The sequence below is a fragment of the Episyrphus balteatus genome, chromosome 1, assembly GCF_945859705.1.
Source record: "Episyrphus balteatus chromosome 1, idEpiBalt1.1, whole genome shotgun sequence".
NCBI lineage: Eukaryota > Metazoa > Arthropoda > Insecta > Diptera > Syrphidae > Episyrphus > Episyrphus balteatus.
Genome location: NC_079134.1, coordinates 117,485,023 through 117,506,025, shown reverse-complemented (window position 1 = coordinate 117,506,025; position 21,003 = coordinate 117,485,023). Strand labels below are relative to the sequence as shown.

Below are 21,003 nucleotides of genomic sequence, written 5' to 3'. Positions count from 1 at the left end.
TTCTGAAAAAAAGAGAATTTCTCTTCTGGTTTTAAAAACCAGAAGCAGAATCACTCACACATTCATGGATTTAAATGTCAGCAGTACAAAATGTTTGCAGCACAAAAACAAATGAAGTTTGGCGCGAATACACATATATGTGACACATGTTAAACTCAACCAATACATTCACACCGAACTTCAGATTCTTTGGAATAAAAAAAAACTGTTCAATTGGGATTCCGAATCGAAGAACAATTCCGGATTGCCAATTAAAAACGCCATAAAATAGCAGATAACTTTATGTAGCTGCTATCACAAAACCAGCTCATCCCTATGCTCACCTTACGTTTACGTTACGTTCTTGGATTTTGTTTAGGCCCATCTTTATGGCAGTAGACACAAGAAGATTTCCCTAGAAAGTTTGTTTATAATTTTATTTCGCAAAAATGATAACTTTATCAAGAAAACTAAAAAAAGAAAGTGTTGAAATTAAAGAAAACTGTGATATGACTAAAAGAATCTCAATCAGAGATAGGCTTTTAGTGAAAGAAATTCAAGAAATGGAAAATACCTTACCTAGTACATGCAGAACAACATTCACCGATCCGAATGTTCTCTTCGAATTTGTTCTTTGTATTTGTCCTGATGAAGGTTTTTGGAAAGGTGGCACTTATAAGTTTGTAATAAACGTCCCAGAGGAATATAATATGGTAGTAAGTATATAATTATTTTTGTCTTGTTAAGTAAAGAAACTAATGTTCTTAGGGACTCATAAGAATAGGTAAGAATTTAAGAATAGATCCTTTGTTTAGAAAATTCAGAAACTCGACTTTGATTTATACTGAGATTAATGATAAGATATAAATTGCTAATTGCTTAGGTGACTGCATCTTTTTACTTTTTAATTGAGACTTAAATTCCACAAGAATCATGCAAAAATCATTAAATGTAGGTACCTAAATATTGATTGGTAGGCAAATGGAATAAATTGCGTATATGAATCTCAATTTTTTTTTTCTTCTGATAAATACAGACAGTATGAAAAATCAAAAAGAAATATTGGTCACTGTGGTAAATCAAGTAGTGGTCTAAATTCAGTGGTCGATTATGTTGTTTGTCAAGTTGTCAAACGGCAGTTCGCATAAATTGCTTTTCAAGTTGAAGTTTGGAACCGGCCCTGCTATCTAGTTCATGATAAATCGCATTGACAATAATTTTGTCTGATGTTGCGTGTCCTAGGGCACAAGAAAACCGGCGTCTTAACGCAGCGCTAGAACCAATCATGTATTTGGGGCCTCAAAAAAACAAGCTTCAAGCTTTGAGTTTCGGACCCAAAAAAATTGATTGAGGAAACGAAGTTTTCCTCAACAGGGTCGCACAGTGGGGAACCTTGTATGGGAAAGTGGAAAAAACTTCGTAAAATCTAAACTTTTAGGCCGATTTTGATGAAATTTTCACAAATAATAGACAATAAGAAGATAAAACACCAGTAATTTCCGAACACTACCCCGCCATATTTTAGTTGAAAAAAAAACCTGAAAACTAGTAATTTTGTATGAAATTTTACGAAGATAACGTATAATAAACAGTAGACTGATTAAAAAAAAAAAATTTCTTTTGTTCAAAGTAATACCGAAAATATTGTAAAAGTTTCAGCCCTTAATATTAACATTAAGTATCGCAAATATCTATTTCTCATATGATTTACATGGGAAAGATTGTTTTTTTTTTTTTTTTGAAGAAACCACGAAACTATTAGGTTTTTCAAAAAATTTGGCAAACTTTTCGAATATTTGTATTCTATGTTGTGTTTTGGTTTCACAGATTCTTTTATATAACTCTCAAACCCCTAATACTATCGATGCGGCGCACTATGGGACCAAACGATGTAAATCATCTCAAAATTCCATAACTTTTTTGTTTCTTAAAAATTTTTTTTGAAATTTGGCACAAATATACTACAATGTATATTCAACATGGAATAAAAATCAGAACTAAAAAAATTAGGTATGTATATTTATTATAACATTTTCAAAAACAGAAATTATGAAAAAAGCTCAAATTCATCAATTAATGGCTTAATTCATATACAAAATTATATTTTAAGTCGTTGTAATTTGTGTTAAATATAAGTGAAGTTATCCTATATATAATATATTGATAAGAAAGCAAAAATTAAAAGATTATTAATTCAAAAAAACATACGAATGAAAGATAATATAAAATTCATTGTAGGTAGAATTTATTTTATAAGTAAGAAAAGAAAGAAAAAATGTGAAAGGGATAAGTATCCAAAAACGTAGAGACTAAATTAACCACTTTCTTAATAAAATCAAAATTATTGTGTAATTTATAAAACTCAAACAAAAAAAAAAAACGGATGAAGAGGAAAAAAGTATTAAAACGAAATAGAATATGAAAATAATTTATATTTTATATAGAGAAGGCTTTTTAAATAAAACAAAAGCTTGAGATAAGAATTAAAATAGCGTAAAAAAAAAATAGTTTGAAAAAATTGAATGAAATTAAATAAAATCAAATCTGCAGATTTTGATTTGCGGCAGAAAATGGGACTTGAAATCCGTTCAGATGGTCAAGCTTGTTGGGAATTCCTTTTATAGGGGATCCCAAAAGTAATAATTTAAAATACATATCTCAAATTCTTACCATTTTCGATTAAATGCACTTCTTGTGAAATTTCGAAAAATTCCTACTTTGAAACAGTATTTTACTTTCCCTGTTCATAATTGATTTTTGTTTTTACAAACGTTCACTGAAACATTGGTAAATAAGATCCAATTATTTAATCAAAACATTATTTATTTTGTTCACCATATCGCTACAAATTAGTTAGCAGTTTTAATGAAACTCAGTTTCTTACTTTTATTTTAGAGCAACACTCTAAAAAATAAATTGTACATTTTGAAACTAGTTTATCATTTTTATAACTTGCCTAGTTATCAAAGTTTTCAAAAAAAAAGTATACAAAATTCGGAAATTGAAGTAAGGATGAAAGATACTATAATTTGAATTCAACAAAACAAGGTTTTTCAGAGCAAAAAAAAACAATAAAAACCAAATAGGCTTTTGTTTAAACTAATTTGTAGCGAAATAATTTTTTTTTATTTGTCAATTGTTCTTAATTGTCAATTATTGTTTTAGGGACATATTTGTAAAAAAACAAAAATAAATTATGAACAGCGGAAGCAAAATAGTGTTTTAAAGTAGGAATTTTTCGAAATTTCACAAGAAGTGCATTTAATCGAAAACCGTAAATATGTGGGATAAACAAGTTACCTAATTTTAAGAGCCCTTTAAATAGCCTATCAGAATATTTCATTTGAATCAATAATTTTGAGACACCCTGTAGATGACAGTAAAAAAAAGATTTGCAAACATTTTTGGAAAATTTTTATTTTATACATTTTTGACCGTAAATCAAAATGGCGCAAATATGCGCAAAATTTTATTTTTATTCCTTAATTTTGAGTAAAATGAGATTCTAAATTCATTCATAACTCGACATCGGCAGTCGTCGGCAAAGGAGAACTCTACAACTGAAAATTAAAGTTGTCCAAATTACTTCCCATTAATTGTTATTTTTTCTAAGCAATCAATTCAAAGTACTTTCAAAAACAAATAACGGATTTATAAAGTAGAGTTTCTAACCTTTTTATTGATATACAACACTTATAAGATTTCTTCACAAACTTCTAAGAAAACTAAGTTTAAACTGTTATATAAAATTGGACGAAAAACAATAAAAATTGAAATGTAAGGTTTGAGACTCATTTTAAGTACTTTTATCCAAAATATATTAAAAACGATGTATGCTATCATAATGGCGCACATTTCTATTATGTTAAACAATCATTACTTTTTTAAAATGATCACATTTGTTAAAACCAATTTTGAGATGGTTTTGGTCGTTTGGTCCCATTGTGCGGCGGTACTTAATGTTAATATTAAGCGCTGAAACTTTTACAGTATTTTTTTTCGTCATTTCCAACAATATTTTCGGTAATGCTTTGAACAAAAAAAAAATTTTTTTTTTAATCAGTCTAATGTACATTATGATGAAATCAGCTAAATAATAACATGATCTTGAAGGCTTGGGGCGCTTGAGCCCCCTGTTGTTCAGCTATACTCATTGTTGTACCTTCTTCTCCAATCACCATCAATGCAAACGGGTACACAGGTATTGGCAGCGTACATTCTCAATCATCGTCATCCTGTACATCCGACCGAGCATACAGGTCGCCTCTGTCGATCCTGTGATACGTGGCCTTGAAATCGATGAATAGGCGATGGGTATCGATTTGATGTTCCTGATTTTTTTCCAAAATCTACCCTAGTGTTAATATTTGGTCGATTTCCAGAATACAGTGAATTAAAAAAATATGGGAAAGTTGTGAAGACTTGTGAGAAAAACCATTTGGTCATCACAAATGCCAAAACGAACGACCTATCCGAAGAGATTCCCTCATGCTCATTATCCACCATTCTGTAATTTTTCTTATCCAACTTTTAAGAAACATATTCTTAAAAAAATATATCTCTAATGGGTTAGGAGAGTTTTCTGAATTTTTAGACAAAAGTTGTAATCAACATTTAGTGGAGTAACTAAAGCTAAAAAAATGACAATATTAGGGAACCCGGCCGAACAGCTCCGATCTTGATGATTTTTTTTTTAAACGTCAGTGATAGTCGTATTTATTTTTTAAATTGGGCAGGTTCAGAAACGTTAGGGCCTAAATATGTATTAAGGTAATGGGCAGGTTCAGAAACGTTAGGGACTAAATATTTAGGTAATTTCTCGGTCTCTGATTGGTCAGCTGTCAAAAAAAATCCTTCCAATTTAGGTAATTGTATTGGAAAACTGACTGGAAAGTTAGGCAAGAAAATTTTACCTAAATATTTAGGAAAGTTTTTTTTGTCAACATGACAGCTAATTATTTTTAATTATAGAATTACGGTAACAGAATTAAATCTATTTGTGTGAAAAACGAGTGAAAAGTGCATTATCGGTTGTAACTAATATTAAAGTGAATTGAAATTTGGTGTCTGTCCCATGCGCTCTTTAAAATTTTCAAGTAAATTTCGAAATTTGACAATAATGGCGTATTCAAACTAATTTAGTCAATTTGCTTAAATTTCCGTTCGGAAAATGACGTTGCCTAAATATCTAGTCATTAATATTTCCTGAACGTGTCCAATTTCTCGCTCTCTGATTGGTCAACTGTCAAAAAAAAATCTTCTAATTTATGTAATTTTATTGGAAAGCTGACTGGAAAGTTAGGCAAGAAAATTTTACCTAAACATTTAGGAAAGTTTTTTTTGTCAACATGACAGCATTGTTTTTAATTAATGAATTACGTTAGCAAAATTAAATCTATTTGTTTGAAAAACGAGTAAAAAGTGCTTTATCGGTTAAAATTAGTATTATTTATTTATTAAAGAATAGTGAAATTTTGTGTCTGCCCCATGCGATCTGTTAAAATCTTAACTCATGAGTTCAGAATAGAAAAATAATTGCAGAATTATATGGTGACATGCATTTAAAAAAATACGTAAGTTATATTTTTTTGAAATCATAATAATTTATTCAGTTATGTTACAATAAATGGTATGTAGCTTCGTCACACTTTTCACACACGGTGTGCGTGATCTGACGAAAATAGGTTTAAAAAGAACTTTTTTAGCATTTTTAGATCCAAAAATTCACCGCTCAGTTACTCGTCACCAGTGAAAGCTAGCAGTTAGCGTTCAATTCCAAGTTGTTTTTCTTCCACCGAAATGTAACCTTTTCAAGCTTTAATTGTTTAGGGACAGTGTCCGAAGTAGACGAAGTAGGTGCCAATTCTTGATCAGAATTAGAGTCATTTAAACGCCCTAATGAATCTTCCATATCAATATCGCCCCTTTCTTCAGTAGAATCTTCGAAATCTGGTACAAAATCGGGTTCTGACAAGTCATCATCATCAAAATCGAGTCCATCTTCACTTTTCGCGACGCAAAACAAAGTAATACCCTGAGTAAATATTAGCGATATTCATACCGTTTCAACACAATTTAGCCTACAGACACAAACCCAAATTGGCAATTAACAAAGAAAAAACAATAAGAAACTACAAAAAACAATTTAATCCAGTCAAATAAGGGTTTAACCTCGGAATGAATGTTAGTAGAAATTTTTTTTGCTCAATATCTTCCTTTTGCCATTCTATAACATATCTCAAAAGTCTAGAAAAATCTCATGTCCGCTTGTCGCGATTTCAAGGTCAAATCGCGAAATGGAGATTTTCAAAATTAGCAAAAATAGGCTATGGTATTATATACACATATGATACATGATTTCAAGGTATTTTTTAATGCTGATTCCAAAAAATCTAAAATCAAGACAATCTGACATCTCTGGAAAAAGTTATACCTGTTTTTCATCTGTCAACTCATATTATTATAACAGTTGCAAACTTACTGCCGAAAAACCCTTAAAAGTTATGGTAGATGAACCAAATTTTGCATGAAGATTTTAGAATCCATCATTATTAAAAATCAAAAAATCCATTAAAAAAAATATATATACCTACGAAATAATGGTATTTTTTGATGGAGGGGCAAATTTTAGGATATGCACTAAAGAAGATTCTTGTTCATCTTAGGAATAAGTGCAAATAGGCTAATTTTTTCATTTTAATCTTTGTTTGGATATTCTTTAACTACCCTCAAAAATCTAAAAAAAATCTCATGTCCGCAAGTCCTAATTTTCTTGGTTTGAAGATAAGGTGCAGATTTTAAAAAATTGAAAAACTACACTTCAGATATTTGTGTCAGATCAACATGAATAAGGTGCATTACTTTTCAGGGATGGTCAGGTTGACTTGTTTGTGAGTTTTGTTGGAATAAGTGTTGAAAAATACCTTTAAATCATGTCGCTTATGTTGGTATACATATAAAAATTTAAACTTTTCTTATTAATTTTTTAAAATCTGCACCTTATTTTCAAACCAAAAAAATTAGGACTTGCGGACATGAGATTTTTTTTAGATTTTTGAGGGTAGTTAAAGAATATCCAAACAAAGATTAAAATGAAAAAATTAGCCTATTAGCACTTATTCCTAAGATGAACAAGAATCTTCTTTAGTGCATATCCTAAAATTTGCCCCTCCATCAAAAAATACCATTATTTCGTAGGTATATATATTTTTTTTAATGGATTGTTTTTATTTTTAATAATGATGGATTCTCAAATCTTCATTCAAAATTTGGTTCATCTACCATAACTTTTAAGGGTTTTTCGGCAGTAAGTTTGCAACTGTTATAATAATATGAGTTGACAGATAAAAAACAGGTATAAACAGGATTCTAAAATCTTCATGCAAAATTTGGTTCATCTACCATAACTTTTAAGGGTTTTTCGGCAGTAAGTTTGCAACTGTTATAATAATATGAGTTGACAGATGAAAAACAGGTATAACTTTTTCCAGAGATGTCAGATTGTCTTGATTTTAGATTTTTTGGAATCAGCATTTAAAAATACCTTGAAATCATGTATCATATGTGTATATAATACCATAGCCTATTTTTGCTAATTTTGAAAATCTCCATTTCGCAATTTGACCTTGAAATCGCGACAAGCGGACATGAGATTTTTCTAGACTTTTGAGATATGTTATAGAATGGCAAAAGGAAGATATTGAGCAAAAAAAATTTCTACTAACATTCATTCCGAGATTAACCCCTTTTTTCTCCTTATTTGACTGTATTAATTATCTTGTAAACATTGAGCACTTACTTTATAGATTTTCACAAAAAAAAATCACTTTATAAACCAAATACTATTTTTTATTAGCTGCGTTCCTTTGGAAATATTTATCTACTTTTTAGTACTTAAAGCTGCTTTGAACTACTTTTTCAGTATAGCAAAGTAGTTTTAAGTAATAAAAAGTAGATAAATATTTCCAAAGGAACGCAGCTATTGTTTTTAAGAAAAAGCACACTTCCAACTTTTAGAAATTATTAGTTTACTAAAGGGATTTCTCCGTAAGAACAATTGAGTTGTCCATCTCTTCATGTTTTTGGTATTTAATTAGAAGATAACAGTATAGAATACATTCTGCAATGCTTAGAAACGGAACATTTTAAAAAGAGTAGGAGAAAAGGGGGATTAAGCGGTTTGTTGCCTGTGGTATACTATATGCTATAGAGGGTTAAGTAAATTTCGATATTTGACAATAATGAAACATCCAAACAAATTTAGTCAATTTGCCTTTATTTCCGTTCAGAAAATGACGTTGCCTAAATATCTAGTCCCTAATATTTTCTGAACGTGCCCATTTAACTGAAGAATTTTGTGCAAAAAAAAAAAATATGTTTTAAAAAATTTTGCTTAAGAGCCGATTTTTCAATCTTCTAATAAACAGTCAGTTAACTGTTCGACGAGTAAAGTTTTTAGGCTCATAAACAATCAGATAACAACATTGAATTTTTCAATCTGTATTTTTTGTCAAAATTCTTTCAAAGCAGCTGTGACAATTTACAAAATATCTTTATTTAAATTATTCCTTAGAATAATTTTTATTCGTCTCTGAAAGAAGCAGATAGTTTTATTCCTAGGAATAAGCTATATCTGCCTGTTGAAAAAATGATTTTTTCTCTATCAGGGGAATAAGTACTAACAATATTTGAACACAACGGCAACACCTACAATATTTAAATCCACATTTTTAAAAAGCTAGGAGCTTATTCCCATTTGTAAAATTAAAGTTAATTAAATTGTTTTTGAAAAACTGGTGCTTAAACTCAGAATTTTGAAAAAAAAAATTATTTAAAACTTTTTATAAATATGCATTTATTTTCAAAAATTTTCTGGCCATATTAATTTTTTTTTTTTTAATTATAAAAGAAAATGTCAATATGTATTACAGTTTATGAAAAAAATTAAAAAGTATTTCATTTTCGAAGAACTTTTTATAATAGAAGTTCAACATTTAAATATAAAGATATTTTTTCTTCATGGAAGAGCCTTTATTGTTGAAGGTCTGTAAAAGCGCTAGAGAAAATCAATTATTTCAATAAAAAAATTTAAACCTTTTCCTCTTCCTAATTCAACTGAAAATATTTATGGCCAAAAAAATATTAAAGATAAATTCATATTTTATTACTGGTGTAGGTAATAGGTATTGTAGGTGTTGCCGTTGCGTTCAAAATATTTTTTTGTGTCAGTTTGTGAGAAAATTGTTGCGTTCAAAATATTTTTTTGTGTCAGTTTGTGAGAAAATTGCATTTATCGCCTAAACGTTGGAAGATTGTCCCTTAATTCTTTATATTTTACTTCCTTAAATTACCTAGAGAATCGTTTGATAACATTTAATTTATAAAATTTAAACAAAAAAAAAAAATGGTTTTGTTCAAAAAAAAATTAAAAAAAAAATACTGCAACATCGGTAATTTTTCAAGAAAAGATTTTTTATCATAATAACACGAGAAAGACCTATGAGGTAGCGACGTCAATAATATTATTATTGCCAAAAAAAAGATTCTTAAAGTCAGTTTGAAATTTGATTGACATATTTTCTTTTTTCATTTCGTTAAATGCTAAAAAAGTTTTTTTTTTTTCTTTTTATATTTTAAAGCCTCCAAATGTTAAATGTCTGACGAAACTATGGCATCCAAATATATCAGTCACTGGGGACATTTGTTTGTCACTTTTAAGGCAAAATTCTATTGATGGACTAGGATGGGCACCCACTCGAAAAATCAAAGATGTTATATGGGGACTAAACTCTCTTTTTACGGTAAGTGAAAAACTAATTCTTATTATTAAGAACTAAATTTTTAGGTAGGTAAGTTAATAAATATAGCTAAGCATCTCACTTTAGATCGACGAACATGCTTACCGAACTTGTTCGTGCTCGGTATATTTTCGTCGTGTAGCGGCTACTTCGGGAACGATTCGTTGTTGACGAAAAATTTCGATTTTCTCCTGTCCGTTGGCTTCAATGAAAGTTCGCAAAATATTTTCGCCATATAGTTACGGTGACCATATTTCTGGAAGCGAAACCCGGGACAAATAAAAAAAATCGTGAAAATATTAATTTTTCAGAAAAAAAAAATAATTTTTTTAAATGAGTTTTCATAATTTTTCCTTATTTTGATATCAAGATTTCCTAAACGATTTAATGGGAGCATTTTTGATGAATTCATTTAAATCGTTTACGAAATCAGAAATCATTTTTTAATCAAAATCAGGAGAGCTGTTTTTTAACATTTTAATTTTGTTTAAATTAATTTGAAATTGTATGATCTTTAATTCAACTTTTAACTTCTCCTTAAAAGTTTATAAACTCTTCTTCTTTACTCTTTCATTTGTTGTTCATTATTCGAAAAAAAAATTTCCGGGTGTAGCTTTTCAACCTGACAAACAAAACCTGGAACTAATTAATTGACTAACAATTTTAAGAACTAAAACCTAGTCTAGAGAAAATTTTCGTACGTAACCAGCACAACGAAATCGTAAGGGAAATTTTTTCTTTTCGTTGCACATTACGCGGTCTAGCCAACGAAATTCTTACCTGTGCTAGAATATTTGGAGAGTTTTCAATCGTTTGTCACTCCCATTTATTTGACCAGTCAATTTTTCTTGCTCCAAAAGTTTTTTAACTTTGGAGACATAGAAAAATTTTCGTTTTGCTTTGTTAGCGAAAAATTAGAAAAAAATTAATTTCCAACCACTGTTTTCTTGTTTTCTGTACAAATATTGAAAATAGAATGTGCAAATACGGGACAATCACGGGACAAATAACAAAATACGGGACACTTATACGTCCCGGGTTTCTTAAATAAAAACCCGGGACAAGCTGTAGAAATACGGGACAGTCCCGGATAAACCGGGACGGATGGTCACCGTACATATAGTGGAAAACGCAAACGAACAAGTTCGGCGAGCATTTTCGTCGTTTAGGATCAGCTGTACTGGAACTCAGATTTGTTCTCTTAAGCATGTTAAAGCAAATTATACTGACCCGTTTATCATATAATATAATCCTTACTTTTGCTTGTTCAATCCACTGTATCTGACATTCATATTGGTATAGTTAGTATATATAAATTCCTTGACCTTAAAAACTCATCACATGATTAGGTTAATCTAGATTCTAGACTAAGAAATGGCAGCAGATTTCATGCGTGAAAGATAAATATTATAAAAGATAAATATTATATAAATATTATAAGCAAGTCAATTTGAAGTGAGAATCTGATAACAAGTGGACAAGTGCCAAAATTTTGTTTAGGGTCCTTAATTATTTAATAAAAAAAAACAATATTTTTGTAGCACCTGCGGAAAAAAATAAAATTTCATGAATGATTTCACAAGTCTACAAGGTTTTGGTGCCGAGACTAAGATATGCTTTTCTATAGGTTTGCTCGAATCTGAAGTCAGAAATGTTTTATCAGCTCCCGTTTTTGAAATATTGCCGTTAGAAGATGCAAAACAAACTACTTTTGAGGTTATGCTTTTATGTGAGGATATTTTTTTTTTTAAATATATAAATAAAACGGTTTCTTTCAGAACTATTTTCCTTCTTTCAAGATCTTTTTAAATCTTTTTTATTTCTTCGAGATATCGTTTTAAAAAAATTTCTTCAAATTAAGTCAAAAGTGGTAAAAAAACGTTTTTTTTTTTTGCATTTTCTAATGGTAATATTTCAAAAAACGGGAGCTGATAGGATATTTCTGACTTCATATTTGAATTCAGCACATCAAAAACCTATAGAAAAGTATATTTTAGTGTTCGCATCAAAAAAAAAAAAAATAAAGTTTTGTAGACCAGTGTTTTTATTTACAACAATAATGTACATACATAAGAGTTTTTTTAGAAACCCAGGTATATGCAAAATAATTTTACGGTAACCCGAATCTAGCAAAATCTTATGAGTGTAATATGTAGTTATATGATTAATGATAAACTATTTTTTACCATAATTTCTCCAAAGCCCCGACATTGTAATAAATTACTAATAGTACATTATATTCCGTTTTAGTATATTAATGGCTTTATTTTTTATTTTTAGGACCTTCTTAACTTTGATGATCCACTTAATAGCGAAGCTGCTGAACAATATCAACGAGATCAAAAAGAATTCCAATCTAAAGTAAAAGAATATGTGTTGTTATATGCGAGTAGATAATGTTGTAATTTTTTCTAGGACAAATTTGTTTATTTATTGTACTTTGCTTTTATTTTAAATACTTTAACTATATAGGATTAACGCATTTTGTTATAATTTTTTGATTTCAATAAGATATAAAAAAAACGCGTGTTAACTCCAATCAGATTCGCAGCAATACAAAAACTATCAATTTATATTTGGACTATGTTCTACAAGCTAAAAAAATTATTAAATAGATTTAATTAAAATATCAGAGTAACAAAATATTCATTTTTCTTTTTTGCGTCTCTTATAATATTCGTATACTTTAAAAATATCCTGATTTCGAAACGAATAAATTATGGACAAAATTAAAAGATTGCGACCCATAAAAACTCTGATGAAAACCACTGAGAACATAAAAAACATTTATGGATACAATTACACTCTGGATACCTATTCACACGAAAGCTCTGTCATTGCCTTGGAAAAATAGTTTAAGAAACAGAATGATCGAGTCTATGCTTGGCCATACAAAGAGTCAAATTTCCTAGGTCTTGAAGATCTTCATTTTTGTGAGAAAGGAGTCAAAACATTATATCAAACAATTGTTTTAGAACAAAATTCTGCTGGAGCTCATAAGAAGAAAACCACACAAGAGTGGCTCTTAAACAAAACAGAGCTATTCATAGTACTTTATTAGTACAATAATGAATTATCCGACATTATCCCATTCATGATAAAGTATTCAGCTATCTCAGTTAAAGGATCAGGTAGTTTTTATACATACATTGTAGAAAATACCATAACGCAGAAGCAGTACAAAAAAGGGTAGGGTTGTACGGATTACGGAATTGGTTTTTGCAATTCGATGCTTCTATATTTATACAAATGGGGTCCTTCTCATAAAGTTCGAGTGTCACGTTATTCCCAAATGAAAAAAAAAAATTCAATAATTGGACCAGTGCGGTATTTCTCTGGGAACGAACTTCATGCGAAAGTTCTTTTGGAGCTTCTGACGAGAAAAGTTCCCTAAATAGTCCAAATTTAACTCCTAAAAAAAGCTCTTTGATGAGTGGCAGAATAATAGCAAACTCAAAACTACAAATTAATCATATTTTAAAAGTATGTCCTGAAAATTTTAAGGCGCTTATTGCGCTCCTTTTTATTTTTATTTGCTATAAAAAATTATAACTGTTTTTAAGTAGGTAAGCTATTATGTCTAAAACTTTAAAAATCGAGCAACATAAACCAAAAAGTTGTATTTTTTGCTTGTAGAACAAGTAACGTTTTGCAAAACTTTCGTTTACAAGCTTTTTCGTCTGGTCGTCCGAAGTAGTTCCGAATTAATCCGAACATGCTCCAGTGACAGTTCTAGTCCTTTAAATAAGAGAAATTTGAGACGAACGGTTTTCAAAAGTACAAAACGAAAACGCTAGAATTATGCAATCTAATAAAAAAAAATTGTATTTGTTTTTGCGGAAAGAGCTCACTTTTCAAATAATATACCAAAAACTAAAAAAGAATGCATATTTTAACTTATTTTGTATTTTTTTTATAGTTTTCCTTTAAAGTGTTGTTGAACAAATTCATAAAAATCAATTACATCAGAACTTCCATTTTTTATAAGCCTTAATATAATTGACTGGACTAAAATAACTTTTTTGTTATTCTTTCTAGGTTTTCATAAAAAAAACAAGTGTTGCCACAAATTGTAATAAAACAAAATTATATCTTTATTTAAACATTTTTGTTTTAGTAGAGGCACTTCACAAATCTGTTTTCGAAAATAAAGAAAAAAATTAAAAAATGAAGTTTTGTTTGATTTATTTTTGTTTCTTCAAAATTACTTACTAAAACTCAAAAAACTAAAAAATGAATTATTTCTTATTCATCGATCATCAAGTCTAAGGGCTTGAAGTGATTAATTACATTTACCGTCCAGTCCGTTTCGTTTCCAACAGTGAATTCTTTAATAAAACGATAATTACATATGTAAACCTTATCTTCATATTCTGGCAGTGACCTGTGAAAAATAAAATTTTACAAAATTTGACCGGCGAAAACCTGAGCTAAAATACATACCCCATATTCCAAGGGAGAACCTCGCCTTGCTTTTGCATTTCCCTGAAACCTTTCAAAACGTGAAACACCATAGTAATTTCAACGAATCGCTTTTGTATCTTTTCATTTGATTCATCAAACATTATGCCCACCTTAAAATAACAAAATTAAATTGAAAATGGATGTTTATTCTATTTTAAATTATGTAATTGAAAATTACCTGATATGGGAAGGATAAATAAATGTCATCTTTATTGATTTCAAGCTGTTTTCTTTGAGATACGGACAACTTTTCTATGATTGGTTTTATTTCATCAATTGCTTCTTGAGATACAAGGCTCTTTAGTTCCGTTAAATTAGAATTCACCAATTTTGTTGATATTGTCTACAAAGTATAAATTAAGTTCTTTAATCTAATTACTCATGAAATAAATTAATATGAAATTGTAGATTGGTTGAAACGAGTTTTTAAGGGTACCTGGTTTAAATTATTTTTCCAATACCATCACAAAGTGAAAAATGATATACAGTGGCGAGCAAAAAAATAGCAGCGAATTGAAAAATATTTTAAATAAAGCATTAAACATTAAAAGAGCTTTGTTTTTGGAATTTTTTTTAAGTAAAACTCCTTAAGTTTCATTAAAATTTAATTTTTAGTAAAAATAGAATTTAAATTATTTCTATTAAGCTTAAAAATAATCCAAAGACAAAATAAGCTTCAAATTAAAGCGAGCAAAATAATAGCAGTGATGTGTTTTTGGTTATTTTCCTCTTGGAAGACCCATTTAAGCTTCATTTGGTGTCGAAGTAATATCAGCATAATTACCAAACTAATTATCAAACTATTCAGGTGCCAGAGCTGGTTAATTACAGTTTTGATCATATGTATTAGGCCAAGTCCATAGTAGCAGAAGTATCCCCAAAACTTTATACTGGACCCTCCTAGTTAATTAGTTTTTGTAATGTATCTAGTTTTGAATTTCGTTTTCCGTGGTCGTTACACAAATTGCCGACACCCTAAATCACCATAAAGAACCAAGTTTCTCTCATCAGTCCAGAGAATATTCAAGAGAATATAGAGGGTTTATAAGAGGTTACTTTATGACCTAAAGTTAGATTTCTTTAGAAAATAAATATTATCTTTGTTATTTATGGATTATTCTCAACAATGTTATACCATTTTGAAAAGAGAATTGAACACACCAACTTTTAAAGTAACTTGCCGAAACATCGTAGTGTATTTTTTTTTACACTACGATTCATTGAATTAGAGTCATGTAAATTTTTTTAGTACTTAGTTGGGCAAAAAAGTGAAATTTTCTTTAAAAGTGATGCAGCTGAATAAAAATTTTTGAATGCATTTGGTAGCAGGGTTATTCAAGGTTCCGTAACAAAAGAAAAAAATGAGAAAAATTAAGATTTGTAGTCACGGCACATAAAAAACCGTCACAGGGTGACCATTTTTTCGAATGTCCATAACTCACAAAATATATGGCTGCGATTTTTTTTATTGTTTTTCTGATAACTGTCACCACCTACCCTATCTACCGTTTTCGTTTCGACGTTAACTTTTGGGACACCCTGTATACAACTTAAAACTAACAAACAATAAAAAAAAAAAAACTAAAAAGTAATTAAAATAAAAAAGTGCTTGTGTATTTGTCAATTCATTAAGTGAAATGACTAAAGTTTGACAAAAAGAACGTATGGTAATTTATCAAAAAAAAAAAAATTTTAATATCAGTTATAGTTTTAGGGCGGAATTCATAGTCGTCACTCAAGTTGAGAAATATCTTAAGCATTCGCTCAAGATAATCCTTATTCATAGTCAACACTTGAGTCGAAATTTTCGTCAAGTGAATGTCTGGAGAGGCTTTTACACTTGAGGAAACGCTTAAGTTTTTTTTCAGTCAGTTGACATTAAAACGCAAGTATCATTGCGAGCGTTTTTTTTTTTATTATTTAACAATTAAAAGTTGCACTAATTTTATAATAAAATAAATTAATTGCGAATATTTGATTTAAGTTGTACGAGTGGGACGATGAATTCGACGAGTATGTTGGACAAACGAGTGCGAATTATTAAAAAAATGTTTTTTTGATGACAGTTAATTCAAATCAGTCAAATTTTCAAGTTTGAGAAAAAATTTTCCTCAAGACAAGATTTTTCTTTGCTCAAGTGACAGCCCTATTTTCAATTCCCTTGAGCGATTGCTTGAAATATTTCTCAACTAACTGGAGTTGAGAAAAATCTTAACTCAAGTAACGACTATGAATTTCGCTCTTAATCTTTATACAACATTTTTAAAATAAGGTTGAAGATAAAAAAAAGTATTCACAAAATTTTATGAATTGTTATCCTCTATCTATGACATGGCTACTTCTCCCGAAGAAGTAAGAAAGGAATTCGTTATTATTGAGTTGGAGAAGTTGTAAAGAGTTGGAATTGGCTAAACTAATTGGAGAAGCGTAGTATCTCTCTTCTAAATTAAAATTAATATTTTCAGAATACAAATTTCTTATAAGTGGGTTTTCGTGGTAACGAAATGAATGTATTCTTTTGATTGCTAATTCGGAATGATAAGATAGCAGCGGTTTGATTTTAGATTCGTCATATATAATTGAGTTTCTATACCATTTTCCTCCAGGTCTCCTATATTTATGGACACAATTTCTTAATATGTATCGTTCGAAAATTTAAAATTCCTTGGCTACTGTATTGGAGATTTTGAACCAAGAAGTAAAGCCATAAGCAAGTATAGGCCGAATAAGTGATTTATACAAAAGAAGCTTCGTATTTTTATCGACAAATCTAGATCGAAATAGAAATGTAAGTTGAGCAGCAGCGGCCTTACCTAGTTCAAAAATTCTTTTTTTTATTGGAGCTTGTAAAAAGGACTATTTCTACTAGGGTTTTGATCCTTTTTTTTTAAATATTAGAAAATTTGAAGACTTTCGGAAAGCTGTAACTTTTTAACTGTTCGAGTGTAAGAGAGATTTTTATATGGCTAACACTCGAAAGTTTTTTTTTTGTTTATTATTATATCCTTAAGTTTTGAAGTTTGGTTGAATGCTAGAGTGGTATTTTATTCAAAGAAAAAGTTTTTAAAATAGAGATTTTCTACTAAGTGGTCGTGGTCCCTATGGAAGTCTCACAGCCGTAACGAACCAAGCAAAAAAAATAAAAAATTCAAATCTAGTACCAAAACTTGCGCAAGGTTTAACTCTAGTATGATCTGTAATTAGTTTGGTTAAAAAGTGTTTCGTTTCAAATTTTCATAAGTTGAAGAAAAATTTTACCCATTAGATTCAATGGTAGCGTATTTACTTTAACTCGTTATATCTCTGAATTCACTTTTTGTGACTTGGTTCACTTCAGCTCTCTCTTAGCCCTCCATATGTTACACCTATATTTACATATATGAAACACTTTAAAGTACCTAAAACAACCACAGAGCTGCCTAAATAGGTTGAGATTTTCCAAAATAAAGAGGCTAGAAAATAACTAAAGACTTTAAATTCTACAAACCTTGCAAATAGTAGTGAAATCACAACAAAGAGCTTTTTTAATGACAAAACACCTTAAAAAAGTATAACAACTTTTAAATTAAGCCTGAACTACATCAAAACACAAAGTCAAAAAAGTACGAAAAAGTAAACAAAGCTCAAAATATAAAAATCACATATATATTTACCTGACATCTATTGGAAAAAAATTAACTAAAAAAGCTCTTTTGTTTTTGAAGTTTTGAAATTTCAAATAAAAAAAAAATGAAAAAATAAACAAATTACAGTCAACTCCATCTAAGTCGAATTGTCACAGGACACGAAAATTGGTTCGAGTTAGAATGAAATTCGACTAAGAGGAATCTATTTAATCTTTTTGCTGCAGGCGGTTTCATTAAAAACGGTAAAAAATTTGAGTTAGAAGAAAATTTGACCTAAAGGAAGTACGACTTATAGGGAATCGACTGTATTTGAAATTTCAATTGTTTGTCAAAAGAGCTTTTTTCTCGCAAAATGACAGGAACTATGTGATCGAAGAGCTACCTTACGGAAAGGATATAAAATATTGTTTGAGTGTATTTGTTTTTAAAACTTTGTGAAAATTGAAAGCTCGGTCTTGTTCAAGCTTTTTGAATGGAATACTTTTTTAAAATGAAAGAGAGATATACAAACAAGCTACTAGGGGGAAGAAGAAAAAACAACATGTTAACTTTTTTGTACTTTTTTGACTTTGTGTTTTGATGTAGTTCAGGCTTTATATAAAAATCTATGAAAATCTGAAAACTATAGTTTTAGTACAGGAAAGTTAGTAGAAAAAAACAGGCGTTTTGTCTTTTGTGGAACGAAATATAGGAAGGCTGATTTTTTCAAATCTGAAAGAAGGGTATTGGCAAAAGCTTAAGTCTTGGTTTTCGGGACGTCAACTCCCTGGTGGAATCCGTCATTTTGAAAAACGCGAATTGATCTATATACCCTTCTTATATCAGATTTGAAAAAATTATTTTTCCTGTATTTCGTCCCACGAAAAAGTCTATCTTTCCTGTACTAACTCTATAAATCAAACTCACCGCTTTGTCAAACCCTATGTAGTTTTAATACATATAAATCAAAAATAAAATTTTAGAGTTAAATTTTTCGATTTTTGAAATTTTTATTTTTGAAAAATCAAATTATCGAAAACGGCTCATTCTAATTTTAGGTGCTGATCTATATTTACTACATTATGGAATACAAACTTTATTTAAATAATAACAAAACAATAAAACAAAAAAGGCACCGATAGGAATCGAACCTAGGTCTCCAACGTGTGGGCCGGATACTCATCTAATTTTTAGCATTTGTACGGCTTTAGAACATGCCGCTAAGAACGTGGCCGTACTCTTAGAGCTGGCAAGAGAATCTTCTTGGTTGAGACCCGAATCTAGAATGGATTGTAGCGCCGAATTAAGTTGCTGGTAATCCAAAGTTAAGTTAGATTCCACTATTACAAATACTTGGAATAAGGTAATCAGAACTATCAAGAATTTCTTTTATATAGTAGATTTGCTGCGTATCTCCGTAAAAAAAGATCACAAAATTCGTTGGTAATAGAAAATTTTATATAAACTCTCATTACGAACCGATTATTGTGTGATTATTTTTAAGCGATTTGTGCAAATCTACAATAGGTACTAACTATTCGAACCAATTTAACCAAAAATATGCACAGGGTTTTGTTAAATAGTGCTGATCGATCTAAAAAAGAATTTTCTATATGAAAAAGCGAGTGGAACTCGCATCAAAGAAAGAACTCGCGACCAAGCCTCGTAAGTCTATCCTAGTCTTAAAGAATTGATATGAGTGTATAAATGTATATGTATAATTTGGATAAATACAGTTCCATAGATTTAAAACTTACGTGAACTGCATGCTTTGTTCCATAAATAAAGTCTTGCAAATTGAATTCATTATCAAAGTAGGGTCGAATGATGAAATTAATGAGGACCCAGTTTCGAATAGTATTTACAAATGAAGGCCATACGATTTCTGGAAATTGCATCAATGAGGGAAGGCTTCGTTGTCTTTTATTTTGGTTATCTGGTTGTGAAGAAAAATATGTAACATGTTGGTGGAACGAGCACAATGCGTTTGATTCCTTGGCCTTAACATATTGATTCAAATAACTATTTCGGTTGAAAAGATTTTGTGCAAATAGAGTTTTACTTAATCTTATACATTTTGTTAGTTTTAATGCAGCTAGTGAGGACATGGTTAAAACACCGAATTGATAAAAATAAAATTAAAAACTTTTTAAAGTTTTGACGTTTATTTGTTTTTATAAAAAAATGTCACGTTCATATAATCGGTAGCTTTGTTCATTGGTGCAGTTAATTTCTGAAAGTCATTTTCGATTGGTGTCCAGACGCCAGTCAGTACACAGTACACATAATAAGGTAATATATTCCGAACGTTGTCAAAATTTGTTTGTCAAAAATAGGCACCAATCTGTCAGGTCGGCCTTTAATTTTTATATTTCAATCGCAGTAAACAGGAAATTTGTTTTTGTTTTAATTTATAAAATGTCATTTAAAAATATTATAAATTGAAGCCTGGTACGCTGCTCGCGCTAAAATTTAGCTGAGATAAAATTCCCATACAAGTTATCGATAACTTGTATGGGATCCATTTTATCTCGGCTAAAAATTTTCGATAATTTGTATGGGAGCTAAAATTTAGCGCGAGCAGCGTACCAGGCTTGAAGCCTGGTACGCTGCTCGCGCTAAATTTTAGCCAAGATAAAATTCCCATACAAGTTATCGATAATTTGTATGGGACTCATTTTAGCTCGGCTAAACTTTTTCGATAATTTGTATGGGAGCTAAAATTTATCTCGAACAGCGTACCAGGCTTAAAGCCTGGTACGCTGTTCGCGCTAAATTTTAGCCGAGATAAAATTCCCATACAAGTTATCGATAACTTGTATGGGATCTATTTTATCTCGGCTAAAAATTTTCGATAATTTGTATGGGAGCTAAAATTTAGCGCGATCAGCGTACCAGGCTTAAAATTTAGCGCTAGAGTCTGGTACGCTGCTCGCGCTAAAATTTAGCTGAGATAAAATTCCCATACAAGTTATCGATAACTTGTATGGGATCCATTTTATCTCGGCTAAAATTTTTCGATAATTTGTATGGGAGCTAAAATTTCGCGCGAGCAGCGTGACAGGCTTAACAGCGTACCAGGCTTTCGTCTCGGAAAATGGTAAATATAGCCCCCATACAAGTTATCGATAATTTGTATGGGATAGATTTTAGCTCAG

The 21,003-nt window shown here is 29.9% G+C and overlaps 2 protein-coding genes across 2 annotated transcripts; one reads left to right on the top strand and one right to left on the bottom strand.

Moving 5' to 3' along the window:
- The first annotated feature begins 356 nt into the window (after positions 1–356).
- Positions 357–12,400, top strand: LOC129919167 (NEDD8-conjugating enzyme UBE2F-like). Its single transcript, XM_056000020.1, has 3 exons — positions 357–695; positions 9,618–9,779; positions 12,057–12,400. Exons 1-3 carry the CDS (start codon positions 429–431, stop codon positions 12,171–12,173), a joined length of 546 nt encoding a protein of 181 aa, XP_055855995.1. The 5' UTR covers positions 357–428; the 3' UTR covers positions 12,174–12,400.
- Positions 12,401–13,846: 1,446 nt separating this feature from the next.
- LOC129919140 (m-AAA protease-interacting protein 1, mitochondrial) lies at positions 13,847–20,024 on the bottom strand. Its single transcript, XM_055999992.1, has 5 exons — positions 19,603–20,024; positions 14,419–14,583; positions 14,220–14,350; positions 13,989–14,160; positions 13,847–13,911 (listed from the first exon to the last, which is right to left on the bottom strand). The coding sequence occupies exons 1-4, from the start codon at positions 19,951–19,953 to the stop codon at positions 14,022–14,024; spliced, it is 786 nt and encodes a 261-aa protein (XP_055855967.1). The 5' UTR covers positions 19,954–20,024; the 3' UTR covers positions 13,847–13,911; positions 13,989–14,021.
- Between the last annotated feature and the right edge of the window lie 979 nt (positions 20,025–21,003).

What these genes read in the sequence shown, in the direction of transcription:
- LOC129919167 (XM_056000020.1), top strand. Translation starts at nt 429, where the DNA reads ATGATAACTTTATCAAGAAAACTAAAAAAAGAAAGTGTTGAAATTAAA. An exon ending in CAGAGGAATATAATATGGTA is followed by an intron (nt 696 to 9,617) that starts GTAAGTATATAA and finishes TATATTTTAAAG; the next exon opens with CCTCCAAATGTTAAATGTCT. An exon ending in GACTAAACTCTCTTTTTACG is followed by an intron (nt 9,780 to 12,056) that starts GTAAGTGAAAAA and finishes TTTTATTTTTAG; the next exon opens with GACCTTCTTAACTTTGATGA.
- LOC129919140 (XM_055999992.1), bottom strand. Translation starts at nt 19,953, where the DNA reads ATGTCCTCACTAGCTGCATTAAAACTAACAAAATGTATAAGATTAAGT. An exon ending in ATTTATCCTTCCCATATCAG is followed by an intron (nt 14,351 to 14,418) that starts GTAATTTTCAAT and finishes TGTTATTTTAAG; the next exon opens with GTGGGCATAATGTTTGATGA. An exon ending in GTTCTCCCTTGGAATATGGG is followed by an intron (nt 14,161 to 14,219) that starts GTATGTATTTTA and finishes TATTTTTCACAG; the next exon opens with GTCACTGCCAGAATATGAAG.